At 41.4% G+C, this 16,719-nt stretch overlaps 1 protein-coding gene across 2 annotated transcripts in view; it reads left to right on the top strand.

Annotated features, from left to right (window-relative positions):
* Positions 1-16,719, top strand: part of mmp24 (matrix metallopeptidase 24) — a 65,822-nt gene that overhangs the window by 18,546 nt on the left and 30,557 nt on the right. For both annotated transcript variants that reach the window (XM_029682706.2, XM_029682705.2), the window contains exons 2-3: positions 6,147-6,295; positions 8,092-8,208. In XM_029682706.2, the coding sequence (XP_029538566.1) occupies positions 6,147-6,295; positions 8,092-8,208 (266 nt within the window). The remainder of the gene's footprint in view (positions 1-6,146; positions 6,296-8,091; positions 8,209-16,719) is intronic.

The following is a 16,719-nucleotide window of genomic DNA, read 5'->3' as shown; positions in this document are numbered from 1 at the left end:
AATTGCATGCTCCCTCAACTTGAGGCATCTGTGGCATTGCGTTGTGTGACAGAACTACACAGTGTCGTGGAAATTTCCTCTATTTACCAAATCATGAGAGCAAACCACACACAAGTCAGAGTTAGTTATCACAAAGTCCATATTTAATTATATGAGCTCTATCACAACCCTGTGACTCTCAGATCAATTTTTATGTCTATCAATGAATTCTCTGAAAGTCCCTTCCACATTGCAACTGAGATCCGGCATTCATGCCCGGCCGGGCATTCATGCGGTTGCTGACGGTTGCCTTCGTTGCACCGCCCCTCCCTGCAGCAACAGCACACCTGCATATAACAAACTGAATGAATAGCACAGGCTTGGAACCTCTAACCCTGGCAATTTGACAGGTGTACTCATGGGTACACTTGCTGTAAAATAGGGGTAGGGTTGTAGAGAATCGAAGGACCATGAATGTAATAAGAAATCTTAGGTGCTGGCTTAAGGCCGGTAGCAACCACTACAGAATGTCCAGTCAGAACTAGGATGAAGCGGGTGTCCAGGTTCGGGGGAGTCTAATGGAAGAAGATGTCCACATTCACACATCACACACACATCTGACCACTCATGGTTCAGATAACCGAGAATCATGTCCATTGACAACTGACATTAACTATGGTTAATTAAACATCAGACATACAGGGATTTAGTCCACAGGAGGAAAAGTTCAGCAGGAGGGAAACTGTGGAAGTGCTCATCAGGACGGGGAAAACACGTTTCTGACCACACAGCGTGCTGGGGTCATAGACCAACAGAAACTGAAGTCCCGGGAATTAAGGCTGCTGATAGGCTGAACGAGATGTGATGATAAGTATTTGGCGTGACTTTGATCAATAAGACACTAACAAAAGTAAGGGTCCTCTGAATGGGAGACTAAACTGCCCGACTAGAGCTAACCATAAAGGATGGCCAAAATCAGATGACTGTTTTAACACTTGCAAAGGCTGCCTGGTATTGTGATGCAATCATTTCCATAGTAATGTAGAATGTTAATTCGAATGATGTTAACTGATGTGAATCATGCAATGGAATGTATTTTTTGAAATGTCAGTTGAGTTGAATCAACAAATCACAGCACATATTGGTGGGTACACTTCCTTCTTTCACTTCCTGCTTTGCTCCTTGCACTGGCCACCAGTCCACCTGTTATGCCATCCTTGACATGAATGGAGACACCTATTCTATTCATTCTATTTACATCGCAGCACATGCAGTCAGGAGCGTTGTAGAGGAGAACATGTGTCTTTATTTTTTTTAAATGCTGTCGAACTGTTATTTCGGTGACCCTGGTATTTTGTATTTATTATTATGCCAAAGCAGCAGCTACTCTTCCTGGGGTCCAGCAAAATTAAGGTGTTTTATACCATTTTAAAACATTACAATACATTCACAGATTTCACAACACACTGTGTGCCCTCAGACTCACACCACTACCACATATCTACAGTACTAAATCCATGTGTATGTATAGTAAATATGTTATCATATGTGTGTGTGTCTCTGTGTGTGTATGCATGTGCCTGTGCCAATGTTTGTGTTGCTTCACAGTCCCCGCTGTTCCATAAGGTGTTTTTCAATCTGTTTTTGTAAATCTAATTTTACTGCTTGCGTCAATTACTTGATGTGGAATAGAGTTCCATGTAGTCATGGCTCTATGTACTACTGTGTGCCTCCTATATATAGTCTGTTCTGGACTTGGGGAATGTGAAGAGACTTCTTATGGCATGTCTTGTGGGGTATGCATGGGTGTCTGAGCTGTGTGCTAGTAGTTTAGACAGACAGCTCGGTGCATTCAACATGTCAAGACCTCTCATAAATAAAAGTAGTGAGGAATTCAATCTCTCCTCCACTTTCAGCCAGGAGAGAATGACATGCATATTATTAATATTAGCTCTTTGTGTACATCCAAGGACCAGCTGTTCTGAGCCAATTGCAATTTTCCTAACTCCTTTTTTGTGGCACCTGACCACACGACTGAACAGTAGTCAAGGTGCGACAAAACTAGGGCCTTTAAGTCCTGCCTTGTTGATAGTGTTGTTAAGAAGGCAGAGCACCACTTTATTATAGACAGACTTCTCCCCATATTAGCTACTACTTCATCAATGTGCTTTGACCATGAGAGTTTACAATCTAGTGTTACTCCAAGCAGTTTAGTCATCTCAATTTGCTCAATTTCCAGATTATTTATTACAAGATTTAGTTGAGGTTTAGGGTTTAGTGAGTGTTTTGTTCCAGTTTTAGAAATATTTAGGGATTACTTACTCCTTGCCACCCACTCTGAAACTAACTGCAGCTCTTTGTTGAGTGTTGCAGTCATTTCAGTTGCTGTAGTAGCTGAAGTGTATAATGTTGAGTCATCCACATACATAGAAACTCTGGCTTTACTCAAAGTCAGTGGCATGTCACTAGTAAAAAAAATGTTTTAAAGCAAGGGGCCTAAACAGCTACCCTGGAAAATTCCTGATTCTAACTGGATTATATTTGATTATATTTGATTTCCATTAAAGGACACCCGTTCTGTTAGACAAGTAACTCTTTATCCACATTATAGCTGGGGTGTAAAGCCATAACACATATGTTTTTCCAACAGCAGACTATGATCGATAATATCAAAATCAGCACTGAAGTCTAACAAGACAGCCCCCACAATCATTTTATCAGCCAATCATCAGTAATTTGTGTAAGTGCCATGCTTGTTGAATGTCCTTCCCTAGAAGCATGCTGAAATTCTGTTGTCAATTTATTTACTGTAAAATAGCATTGTATCTGGTCAAATATTTTACTGAAGTTTACTTAGGGTTGGTAACAGGCTGATTGGTCGACGATTTGAGCCAGTAAATGGGGCTTTACTATTCTTGGGTAGCGGAATGACTTTAGTTTCCCTCCAGGCCTGAGGGCCCACGCTCTCTCATGCTTAAATTGAGGATGTGACAAATAGGAGTGTCAATATCGTTTGCTATTATCCTCAGTAATTTTCCATCTAGATTGTCAGACACTGGTGGCTTGTCATTGTTGATAGACAACAATACTTTTTTAACCTCTTCCACACTGACTTTATGGAATTCAAAAGTACAATTATTGTCTTTCATAATTTGGTCCGATATACTTAGATGGTAGTGTCAGCGTTTGTTGCTGGCATGTCATCCCTAGGTTTGCTTATCTTTCCAGTGAAAAAGTAATTAAAGTAGTTTGCAATATCAGTGGGCTTTGTGATGAATGAGCCATTTGATTCAATAAATAAAGGAGCCAAGTTGGCTTTTTTCCACAAATTTTATTTAAGGTGTCCTAAAGCTTTTTACTATCATTCTTTATATAATTTATCTTTGTTTCATAGTGTAGTTTATTTTTCTTTAGTTTAGTCACACGATTTCTTAATTTGCAGTACGTTTGGCAATCAGTTGGGCTGCCAGACTTATTTGCCATACCTTTGCCTCATCCCTCTCAATCATACAATTTTTCAATTCCTCATCAATCCAAGGGGATGTAACAGTTTTTACAGTCATTCTCTTAATGGGTGCGTGCTTATTAGTAACTGGAATAAGTAGTTTCATAAATGCGTCAAGTGCAGCGTCTGGTTGCTCCTCATTACACACCACAGACCAGCAAATATTCTTTACATCATCATCATCATCATATGAATCACTACAAAACTTTTTGTATGACCTCTTATACACTATATTAGGCACAGCCTTTGGAACTTTGGTTTTCCTAAATATGGCTATTATATTGTGAAGCTTATCAGACGTAGACTTACTTGTGTTATTTACATTGGAGCTGATAGTGCAGGGTGAGCTGCATAAAGTGGTCTTCCTACTATTGCACAACACCTCATTGCTGACAGTGTAACTCTGGTTTATAGGCTCATGATTACTGCTTACAATAGCTGTAGGATAAACAGATGTATTCGGTGCAATTAGGGGTACATAAATTAAATGACTTACATTGTGTTTGCCAATGCCCCTAACATCATGTACATTTGATGCAGCATTATGACGACTCATTGTCACAATGGTAGGGATTAACTGAGATTAACTTGGATCATTTACCAGTCATTGTTTCAACGCAGCCTTGAAATGCATGGACAGAGTCCAGGAGCCAAAGATGATTTGGATGGACTCCGTCATTCCTGTAGAGTATCTTCTGTTTCCAGAAGTTGTCAAAGTTATCAATAAAAGTGACTCCAGCAGAGCTACAGTAGTCTTTTAGCCAGATGTGTAATGCCAGCAGTCTGATTATTTTTTCACACCCGGCGGGCCAACAATGATACTGGACCTGAAATGATTGGTATTTTTTTATAGTCTGAATGAAGCTGAGTAGAAATGTGGAGAGAGGATCTGCTATGAACGTAATTAGACAAGAGGACGGCAAAGAGTCACAGCCTTTTCCACTGGATCAGGGACCAGACAGCCCAAAAACGACCACCGTGTTGGAGAGAATCGTCTTTACCTTCTTTGTGTTGTTACTGGCCCTTTTCCAATACCTCAGAAATGCACAATTATTTCATTGAGATTATCACAGATCAGTGGTTACCAACCTATTTCTTTCACCAATCCAACCAATTCAGATCTATTATCACTGAAAGGGAGGGAGGAAGGATGCATTTCAAACAGGGCCATAGTGTTCCTGGGGAAGTAGCCTGGCTGTTGACTTTGGGGAGCAGGAAATGTCCAAAGGTCAACTGGGGTGTAGCAACCCTGGATAAGGATTGTGAGGGAGTTAAAATCCTAGTTCATGGCCTATAATTTGATCACATCAGTGGCTGTTTCTTGAGTTATTGTTTCATTTTCAATACAAATAAAATGACATCCCTCTTGAGCAAATATTCAATAATGTTATTCATTAATCCGCTACTACACCTACTATCCCATATTTTCCTCTATTTTTCACATGATATTGCAGAAGTACAGTATGAAGTGTCCTGTCTTACTACCTGCTCATATTCAGCCAACATTTTTAAATTGTTAAGCGAGTGAAGCATGTGGCTATTTTTATTTTTGCTGTGGAAACAATAAGCCCACTGAAGCCCGTCCAAATTACTTACTGTCTGTTTTTCCTGGTATGGGGGATAAGGAACCCATTGTCTTGGTTTGTGGTGGCTTCATGCTACTGACATTGCCTGTGTGTTGAGCTTTAATGATGCTGTAGTAATTGTTGTATAATGGTACTGGTGAATTATTTAATTTGAGTCATTTCCCCTGAGCTTCAGTTGAAAGTGTTCTACATGCACATATACACAGGCACTTACGCAGCACGCACACACACAAACACACGCACACACTTACACACAGAGTATTCAGAGGCTTTGAGACTCCATTATCAGAGGGAGGTTGTAGTACATTTGCTCTGGACTGGCTAAATGAGACCCAAGATGAAAGCAAGGTTTTGTTCCTCAGTGCAATTACATACCAATTCAAATGAAATCCCCTTAAGGTTTTTCATTGTTGATGATGTAATTGATCTTGTGTGTTACCAGACCATACCTTCAGTTTTATAATGTTCAGTAAACAGATATGATTGTGTATAAATCACTAATAAAATGTCTTAAAAAAAGAAAAACACCCTCAAAATCTAGACACCTAGCACCTTTCTTCTCACTTGACCGAATATTTACCAACGATTGATCGCTGTCAGGGGTGCAAAGGTCAAAAGGGGACCCCATTTAAATGAATGGAGCTGGATGAAAACAAAACACTTGGATAACAAACTAAATTCAGTGTACAAAACAAATGCATTACAAATCATAGGGGTGCTAAGCCTAGTTAATGTTAAGCCTCTAAGGCTTGACTCCCTTGTGTTAACTTCTATATATCAGCTACCTTGTAGTGTTATTATTGGTGCTGGATCCCCTACAGAAAGCACAGACAGCCTGTGAAACCGCCCTCTGTTAAAATAGTCATGACCAAAATGAGCTCAATTGAGGAGGGCCTTTTAAAGGGCCTTTTATACTGTGGCACGCAGTTAAAGGGGACCCTGCTTCCACATCTGCTCTCCCCAACCGCCGTCAAAGAGATTAAAGAGGGAGACCCGAGAGGGCTGTCAGTTTAAGTGCAGTGATTTTGTGGAAGGTTACGCAGTCACCTGTCTCTCGTGTTCTTTCTCCTCCACAGACATGGCTGAAGAACTATGGCTACCTGCTCCCCCATGACATCCGGACGTCGGACCTGCGGTCAGAGAAAGCCATGCAATCGGCAGTCGCTGCCATGCAGCGATTCTATGGCATCCCAGTGACTGGAATCCTGGATCAGACCACCATAGAGTGAGTGTCGTGGTCACTTTCTCATTAGCTTTAAAGGGGTAATTTACATAAAAATCAGATCCTCCTATACAAATGAGACGTTTTGTTTGATTTAACTATTATGCATTGTCCTACTACACTTTTTGAAATACTTACTGACTTGCCATGCTGTCTGTATTTTGGACCTATTCAGTACAGGACCATGGTGATAAATCAATTTCACGGTTGGATCAATAAATTTAAATAAAAGGTTATTTTGTTACGTTACAGCCTTATTCTAAAATGGATTCAATTGTATTTTTCCTCATTAATCTACACACAATACCTCATAATGACAAAGCAAAAACTGGTTGTTACATTTTGGCGAATGTATTACAAATAAAGAACTTAAATATTACATTTACAAGAGTATTCAGACCCTTTACTCAGTACTTTCTGGAAGCACCTTTGGCAGCGATTACAGCCTCGAGTCTTCTTGGGTATGACACTACAAAGCTTGGCACACCTATATTTGGGGAGTTCCTCCCATTCTTCTCTGTAGATCCTTTCAAGCTCTGTCAGGTTGGATGGGGAGCGTCTCTTCAGAGATGTTAGATTGGGTTCAAGTCCGGACTCTGGCTGGGCCACTCAACAACATTCAGAGACTTATCCCAAATCCACTCCTGCGTTGTCTTGGCTGTGTGCTTAGGGTCGTTGTCCTGTTGGAAGATGAACCTTCACTCCAGTCTGAGGTCCTGAGAGCAGGATTTCATCAAGGAACTCTGTGTACTTTGCACTGTTCATTGTTGCCTCGATCCTGACTAATCTACCAGTCCCTGCCGCTGAAAAACATCCCCACAGCATGATGCATCTACCACCACGCTTCACCATAGGGATGGTGCCAGATTTCCTCCAGATGTGATGCTTGGCATTTAGGACAAAGAGTTCAATCTTGGTTTCATCAGACCAGAGAATCTTGTTTCTCATGGTCTGAGAGTCCTTTGGGTGCCTTTTGGCGATTTCAAAGCAGGCTGTCATGAGCCTTTTACTGAGGAGTGGCTTCCGTCTGGCTACTCTACCATAAAGGCCTGATTGGTGGAGTGCTGCAGAGATGGTTGTCCTTCTGGAAGGTTCTCCCATGTCCACAGAGGCACCTAGAGCTCTGTCAGAGTGACCATCGGGTTCTTGGTGACCTCCCTGACCAAGGCCCTTCTCCTCTGATTGCTCAGTTTGGCCTGGCGGCCAGCTCTAGGAAGAGTCTTGGTGGTTCCAAACTTCTTCCATTTAAGAATGATGGAGGCCAGTGTGTTCTTGGGGGAACTTCAATGCTGCAGACATTTTTTGTAACCCTTCCCCAGATCTGTGCCTCAACACTGTCTCGGAGCTCTACAGACAATTCCTTCAACCTCTTCGGTTGGTTTTTGCTCTGACATGCACTGTCAACTGTGGGACCTTATATAGACAGGTGTGTGCTTTTCCAAATCATGTCCAATCAATTGAATTTACCACAGGTGGACTCCAATCAAGTTGCTGAAACATTTCAAGGAGCATCAATGGAAATAGGATGCACCGGAGCTCAATTTCGAGTCTGATAGCAAAGGGATGTAAATAAGGTATTTCTGTTTTTTTTTTAATGTAATACATTTGCCAACATTTTTAAAAACCTGTTTTTGTTTTGTCATTATGGGTATTGTGTGTAGGTTGCTGAGGGAAAACAAATATTTAATCAATTTAGAATAAGGCTGTAACTTAACAAAATGTGGAAAATACTTTCCGAAGGCACGTTATACTTTAGGTGTGTAATTATGTATTTGGGGTTGTGTCCCATTCTCTAAAAGGTGGATGAGGAAACCTCGATGTGGCGTACCTGACCACCCCCACATCAGCCGGCGGAGGCGGAATAAACGCTACGCCCTGACGGGACAGAAATGGAGAGACAGAAAGATCTCTTACAGGTACAGTTAATTTTTCTCTCTTTGCTTTGGGACATTTCAGTGTGTATGGCTTTGAAAAGGCTTGGGTGGATCGTGTTCAAACCTTTCCCATGGTTCTTCTTTTGTCTGTGCTGCTCTGTTGTTTTCTTGACAAATCAAATTAAGGATTTAACTCCCCCTGAGAGGTGATTCACTCTAAGAACAGCTGTGTTTCCGTGGTATTACTTTAAGGAGATACTACACATGTGGAGTATCTGTAAATTGCAGTTCTGACCTCAACAATGTGCTACTAATATGGAATTATTTTTATGAGGGGGGGTTCTGTTATAGTGAACGAAAATATAAACGCAACAAGCAACAATTTCAACGCTCCTTCAAAACTTGAGACATCTGTTGCATTTTGTTGTGTGACAAAACTGAACATTTCAGAGTGGCCTTTTATTGTCCCCAGCACAAGATGCACCTGTGTAATGAAAATGCTATTTATTCAGCTTCTTGATATGCCACACCTGTCAGGTGGATGGATTATCTTGATAAAGGAGAAATGCTCACTAACAGGGATGTAAACAAATTTGTGCACAACATTTTAGAGAAATATGCTTTTTGTGCATATGGAACATTTCGGGATCTTTTATTTCAGCTCATGAAACATGGAACCAACACTTTTCATGTTGCGTTTGTATTTTTGTTCAGTATATATATATACTATCATGACTGCTAACAGCTACACAAAGCCTACATCGTTGTCACCTCATCGTCAACATACACTAAATGACCAAAAGTATGTGGACATTCGTCGAAAATCTCATTCCAAAATCATGGGCGTTAATGTGGAGTTGGTGCACCATTTGCTGCTATAACAGCCTCCACTCTACTGGGAATGCTTTACACTAGATATTGGAACATTGTTGTGGGGACTTGCTTCCATTCAGCCATAAGAGCATTAGTGAGGTCGGTGACTGATGTTGGGCGATTAGGCCTGGCTCACAGTCGGCATTCCAATTCATCCCAAAGGTATTCAATGGGGTAAAGGTCAGGGCTCTCTGCAGGCCAGTCAAGTTGTTCCACACTGATCTCAACAAACCATTTTTTTATAGACCTCGCTTTGTGCATAGGGGCATTGTCATGCTGAAGCAGGAACAGACCTTGCCCAAACTGTTGCCATAAAGTTGGAAGTGCAGAATGTCATTGTATGCTATAGCGTTACGATTTCCATTGACTAGAACTAAGGGGAATAGCCCGAATCATGAAAAACAGCCACAGACCATTATTCCTCCTCCACCAAACTTTACACTTGACACGATGCATTGGGGCAGGTAGCATTCTCCTGGCATCCGCCAAACCCAGATTCATCCGTCGGACTTCCAGATATTGAAGCGTGATTCATCACTCCAGAGAACGCTTTTCTGCTGCTCTAGAGTCCAATGGTGGCGAGCTTTACACCACTCCAGCCGATGCTTGTCATTGCGCATTGTGACCTTAGGCTTGTGTGCGGCTGCTCAGCCATGGAAACCCATTTCATGAAGCTCTCAACTAAGAGTTGTTGTGCTGATGTTGCTGATGTTAATGAGTGTTGCAACCAAGGACTGACAATTTTTACACGCCACGCGCTTCAGCACCTGTTCTGTGAGCTTGTGTGGCCTACCACTTTGCGGCTGATCCGATGTTGCTCCTAGACGTTTCCACTTCACAATAACGGCACTTACAGGAAGCTCTAGCAGGCCAGGAATATGACAAACTGACATCCTATGAGGCATCCCTTGACGGTGCCACATTGAAAGTCACAGAGCTATCCAGTACTGCCAATGTTTGTCTATGGAGATTGCATGGCTGTATGCTCGATTTTATACACTTGTCAGCAACGGGTGTGGCTAAAATGCCTGAATATATCAAGGCTCAGGAGAAGACTCAGATGCAGACAGTTTCGAAGTAAGTAAAGTTTATTACAGAAACAGGGGGGCAGGCAAACGACAGGTCAAGGGCAGGCAGATGTCAGTAGGCCAGAGCAGAGTCCGAAAGGTACAGAACGGCAGGAAGGGTCAGGGTCATGGCAGGCAGGATGGTCAAAACCGGGAAAGCTAGAAAACAGGAACTAGAGAAAGACAGGAGCACGGGGAAACCGCTGGTAGGCTTGACGAAACAAAACAAACTGGCAACAGACAAACAGAGAACACAGATATAAGTACACTGGGGATAATGGGGAAGATAGGCAACACCTGGAGGGGGGAGGAGACAAGCACAAAGACAGGTGAAACAGATCAGGGTGTGACAGAATCCACTAATTTGAGGTGGTGTCCATATCCTTTTGTGTATATATATATATTGTAGTTTTTGGACCAAAGGTAGCTTTCATGCCCGTGATCCATTTGTTGTCCCTGGGTGATGGGCTCCAAGATGGCTGTGTATGATAGACTGAGATCTGGGTTTGCTGGCCTCCTGTCTTGACAAGTTTATGGTTTGTTTATGGAATACATGTATATTTTACTATAAGCATATGCTACCTTATTTTTCATCCTAGTCAGGACCTGCTCCTGTGTTTCTGATTAAATCTGTCAAGAATATTAAACATATCTGCTCCATAAGGAAGATGCTGCCGCTGAGACACCCAGACATCCCATTTAGCGGACCCACCATTACTGTACATTTCTACTCATCTATTTATTCATCTATCTTCTGTTGTTTTTCCATATCAACATTCCGGCCTACACATTTTTTTTTTGCTATATTTTCAGTTCAATTTATGCAATCCGGCAACACTTGCTGAAATTCTTCCTCAAGGCAGGGACATAAACAAATATTGTCTTGTGAAGTAGAACAGGAGAGAGGGGAAAGATATTTGTACTGCACCTTTAAATGTGTTTTCTTGACAGGATGCGCTCTATATTTAGTCTGTCTGGGCGAGTGAATCTGATTTGATTTTTGAGGACTGTCACCCAGCATCAGAGTGAGGGATAGTAAGAAGGCCAGGCTCATTGCCATTCTTCCAGCGTCTCCACTGTTATTTCACTGTTGTTACTCTTTGTTTTCAGAGGACAACATTATACTTTGTTTTTCTGCTTTTTCTTTTGTTGTTACATGTACATTCTACACACATTTTATCCATGGCACTTCATTTTACAATTCATTAATTAATGCATTTGTAATGTTAAAATATGTCATAAGAAACCTTAGGAAACCAAATGTCAATTGTAATGAGTCAGACAATCTATTGATTGATCCAGATGATCCAGTAACCAAAATGTTGCTGGATCAAATCCCTGAGCTTACAAGGTAAAAATCTGTTGTTCCTGAACAAGGCAGTTAACCCACTGCCCCCTGCTAGGCCGTCATTGTAAATAAGAATTTAACTTGGTTAAATGTAAAACAATATATATTTATTGGACAAACTTTGTGCCCTGGCTCATACTGTTTAGTCTCTATAACCTACTCACAGTTAACACAAGTAATCACCGCATTCGTCTGCATTTTCCACACTCTACTTTCTGGCAAGTGTTACAAGTTTTGTTCTGTTTGCGGTGCCTGCGCACTTAGAACTGCCTGCGCTTCTGCTCTGGCCGCGTATCCTACTGATGCTGCAGCCGTTTATGCCAGCCAGGTCAAAGATGTTGTAGGACACTGCCACTGGCCATCTTCGAGTACTGCCTTGGACCCTGTACTTGCACGCCATTTGGTCCAGCACATCCACGCTCACCTTCAAATGAAATACAAGTTTATTAGTGGTATGCACTGGAATACAATACAGTACACCATATGCTACAATCAAATTCTTACTTGCAAATTCTATAGGCTACACAAAACAGTGCCAGTGTAAATACAAAGAATCAATGTAAACACAGCAAGAAAAAAATATATATCTTCATTGCATTGTAGTGGGCAACCGTCTCATGCTTCTCCTTTTGGCAACCGTTGGGTGCATCGTGCTGATGAGGCAGACGTTCTTTCCTTGTTTACCCTGGTAAATGGTCAGTGTGGCATTCTCACATTTCAGCACCTGTGTGCTGAACAGCTCTATCTGCTCCTTAGCAGAGGGGGGCAGCTCCTGTCTTGCCTTGTTTACTGTGCCCACCGGGCAGTTTTTGTTTGGAGAGCAGTGCTTTGGCGAGGTCAAGTGAGGTGAAGAAGTTGTCCGTAGTGATGTTTCTTCCCTTCCCCAGGTAAGGATCAACCATCTTCAGCACCATCTTTGACCGGGTCTCCGCGTCTCATGCTTTCTCAGGTATGCCGTTCAAAATGTACGTGCTCTTCACATCTGCAGCCAGCCAAAACTTTATACCAAACGTTTCTGGTTTGTTCACCATGTATTGAGTAAAGCGACAGTGTGCTTTTGTGGGGAACAGTTGCTCATCCACAGTGATGTCAGTACCGTGCTTGTAGCAGGTGATGCTGTTCTGAACAAGTTTCACTCACACCTCGGAAACCAGGGCAAATTTGTCTTCTTGGAGACATCTGCCTCGATTTTCTCTCTTGTCAAAATGCAGGAATCTCATGATCTCCCTGAATCGATTCCGGGACATGGTCATTTGAAGAATGCATAGCCATAGTCAGCCGACCAGAAGCTCTCCAATGCCAAACTCTTTGCGCCTTGTGCACCACAGATATACAAAATCGAACTGTCCTCCTGTACTCTGTGTGACTCAGCCACGGTGCAGTCCCTGATGTGGTTCAGCATCCCTGTCACACCCTGATCTGTTTCACCAGTCTATGTACTTGTCTCCACTCCCCACCGGGTGTCTCTCATCTCCCCTCATTATCCCCTGTGTATTTATACCTGTGTTCTCTGTTTGTCTGTTTCCAGTTCATTTTGTTCGTCAAGCCTACCAGCGTTTTTCCCCTTGCTCCTTCGTTTTGTTTCTTCAAGCCTACCAGCATTTTCCCCCTTGCTCCTGTCTTGTCTATGGTTCCTGTTTTCTAGTTTTCCCGGTTTTGGCCATTCTGCCTGCCCTGACCCTGAGCCTGCCTGCCATCCTGTACCTTGCCTCACCACAATGGATTATCGACCTCTGCCTGCCCTGCCCTGTCGTTTTGCCTGCCCCCTTTTCTAGGAATAAACTTTTGTTACTTCGACACTGTCTGCATCTGGGTCTTCCCTAAAACGTGATAGTACGAACTGGTCATGACCGACCCAGCAGACTCAGACCAGCGTCCACAATGCTGTCTCCCCTCAAGGAGCCACCACTGGACAACACGAGGAGTTACTGCAATGTCTTATGGAGGAACTCCATACCCTGGCAGAACTCCATGACCAGGCATTCGAGACTTTGCTGGAAGCGGGTCACACCCGTAATCTCCCAGCCCTACCCCAATAACCCATTGTGTGTTGGACAGAACACACGCTGGGTTATTATGACCCAGCCAGTTGATTTGCCTGAATAACGCAATATGCTGGGTTGTTTGAAGGAGACAAACATGGGTTAATTTAACCATCAGTTGTTGTTTTTTTAGTTGGCCCAGCAGCTGGGTATTTTTTTAAGTCAACCCAACATTGGGATATGCATTGGCTTTTGAGAAAGTCATGCACTTGTGTACGCCTCATTAAAGCTTAAAAAGTGTCTGTTTTCAAACTCTACATTTACAATAAATCAAATGAACCAGAATTACATTTACTCTCATGGGAGGCCAAAAATAACAATAACAAAAATAATAATAATATCTGAAAACCACTCCTCTACTAAGCCACGCCTCTAGACTTCATATCTTAATAACCAAGAATCAGTAACCCCGCAGTTTTTAAAGAAAACAACCCAAATAAGTGACCCAACGGCAGCAACCCAGCCGTTGGGTCAACCAAACAATCCAGCAGTTTTGTGTATGGCAGCATAACATACTCAAAAAATGTTTGGGTTGTTTGGATGACCCAAATGCTGGGTTGCAGGCATTGGGTCACTTAGTTGGGTTGCTTACTTTAAAAAGGGCAAGGGTGGGTTGTTGATGCTTGCTCATTGAGATATGACCCAGTGGGTCAGATCAGATGACTGGAGGTGTGGCTTAGCAGATTTGTGGCTTTCATAAAGTTATTTTTGGCTACCCGTGAGAGTAAATATCATTCCAAGTGATTTGTTCTATTGTATTTTTATCACATGGTATGGATGAACACGGGCTATTGTGTAGCTTTAATGAGGCTTGCACAAGGGTTCTGTACTAATCCAAAGTTGGCATAGTTACCACTTTGTTACAATATGTAAATGATAATGTTAGGAATATTAGATAATGTAAAACAAAATATTAAAATGAGATTTGTTTTTGCATTGTTCAAACTTAACATGATGAACAGGAATGACATTTACTCTCACGGTTGGCCAAAAATAACTAATCTGAACGCTACTGCCCTAATAAGACACACCTCAAAATAACCTAAGGATTACATAAAAAAAGACACAGCTGCTGGAATATGGTGTAATTGCAGACTGCAATTTGGGGCTATTCTTGATGTGGGTGTTCCCTGATATCAGAAAACGCCAAATTTGTATTCATTTTTTTACCTTTATTTTAGGGAAGACATATTAAGGTCTCTTTTACAAATGTGCCCTTTATATACAACATAAATAAATAAACATAAATAAACACATTATACTATATCTATCTATCTATCTATATATATATATATATAAAATACACATTAAAATACAAAAACACAGTCATGGGGAGTACAAATCATCCAGAAAGACAGTTGCATTCCTCCACAAATAAGTCCACAATCAATACTTTAAAATCACCGAACACATTGACACCTCCCGTTGGACTAGTAACCGAAAAGGTTGCAAGCTCAAATCCCTGAGCTGACAAGGTACAAATCTGTTGTTCTGCCCCTGAACAAGGCAGTTAACCCACTTGTTCCAAGGCTGTCATTGAAAATAAGAATTTGTTCCTAATTAACTTGCCTAGTTAAATAAAGGTTAAATATTTTTTTTAAATAAAAACAATTAGTCCCCGGCACGAAAGAAACGGCCACCGAACATTGACAAACATCAATATGTGTAACTTGATATTAAGAAATGCCCGATATCAGAAAACACCCTTATAAAACCTCTCTTGGGTAGGGGCAGTATTTTGAAGTTTGGATAACAAACGTGCCCAAAGTAAACTGCCTGTTACTCAGGCCCAGAAGCTAGGATATGCATATGCATGATAGTATTGGGTAGAAAATATTCTAAAGTTTCCAAAACTGTTAAAATAATGTCTGTGAGTATAACATAACTGATATGGCAGGCTGAAACCTGAGGAAAATCCATCCGGGAAGTGGGATATTTTTGTTATGGGTACTTATCTATTGAATGCCTATACAGTATGTATTTGGATAGGACCCAAATTGCAGTTCCTTATGGCTTCCACTACATGTCAACAGTCTTTAGACATTGTTTCAGGCTTGTATTCTGAAAAATGAGGAAGAATAGTAGTGGACTCTAAATGAACCAGAGATGTTTTGAGCGTGTGACTGATTTGCGTGCCGTTCGTTGTTTTTCTTCTTTATTGAAGACGCTATTGTCTGGTTGAAATATGATCAATTATTTAGACAATAGACAACCTTGAGGATTAATTATGAACTTCTTTTGGCATGTTTCGACGAACTTTACAGGTACTACTAGGATGTTTTCGTCTGCATGTCGTGACCGCCTTTGAGCCAGTGGATTACTGAACAAAACGCGCCAACAAAACATAGTTTTTGGGACATAAAAAGGGACTTTATCGAACATTTATTGTGAAACATGGACTCTTGTGACTGCAAACATATGAAGATCATCAAAGGTAAGTGATACATTTTATCGCTATTTCTGACTTTTGTAATTCCTTACTTGGTTGTAAAATGTTTGTATGCTTTTGTAAGCTGGGCGCTGTACACAGATAATCGCATGCTTTCGCCGTAAAGCCTTTTTGAAATCTGATACAGCGGCTGGATTAACAAGAAGTTCATCTTTAAACCAATGTATTTTATGAATGTTTATTATGAGTATTTCTGTATTTTCAATTTGGCGCTCTGCAATTTCACTGGATGTTGGCCAGGTGGGACGCTACCTAAAAATTGGCGTTGACTGATCAGATCAAATTATGACATAAAGAGCCGTTGTGTTGAAACGCCTTGCGATATTTATTAACAGTGAGAATCGCAGAATGGTGAACTTACTGAGAGTTTGACTGTGTGATATTAGATTGCTTCTTGTGTCAATATTTTCTGTCTGGATTTTAATGATTTGTATCATTAAATAAATTCTGCAGAACGCAGAATTAACTGCATTCTGCAATTACAGCCTTCTCAGCTGCTGGGTCAATCCAGCATGAAAGTTAATAAAAACCCAACTGATGGTTAAATTAACCCACGTTTGAGTAAACCCAACAAGTTGGATTATTCACACAACCCAACTGGCTGTGTCAAAATAACCCAGCTAGTGTTCTGTCCAATTTTTACCCAGCGCTGGCTTACCAAATAACCCAATTTGAGTTGTTTTTAACCCATAATGTTTTTGAGTGCACTTAGTCTTCTTTCTTCTTTCTTTCTTTCTTAATACCATACTGCACACAGTACTCTGTACTCCTCTG

This window comes from Oncorhynchus nerka, linkage group LG15 (assembly GCF_034236695.1).
Source record: "Oncorhynchus nerka isolate Pitt River linkage group LG15, Oner_Uvic_2.0, whole genome shotgun sequence".
Lineage (NCBI taxonomy): Eukaryota > Metazoa > Chordata > Actinopteri > Salmoniformes > Salmonidae > Oncorhynchus > Oncorhynchus nerka.
The sequence above is the reverse complement of the archived record's forward strand: the minus strand, read 5'-3'. Positions and strand labels throughout refer to the sequence as shown.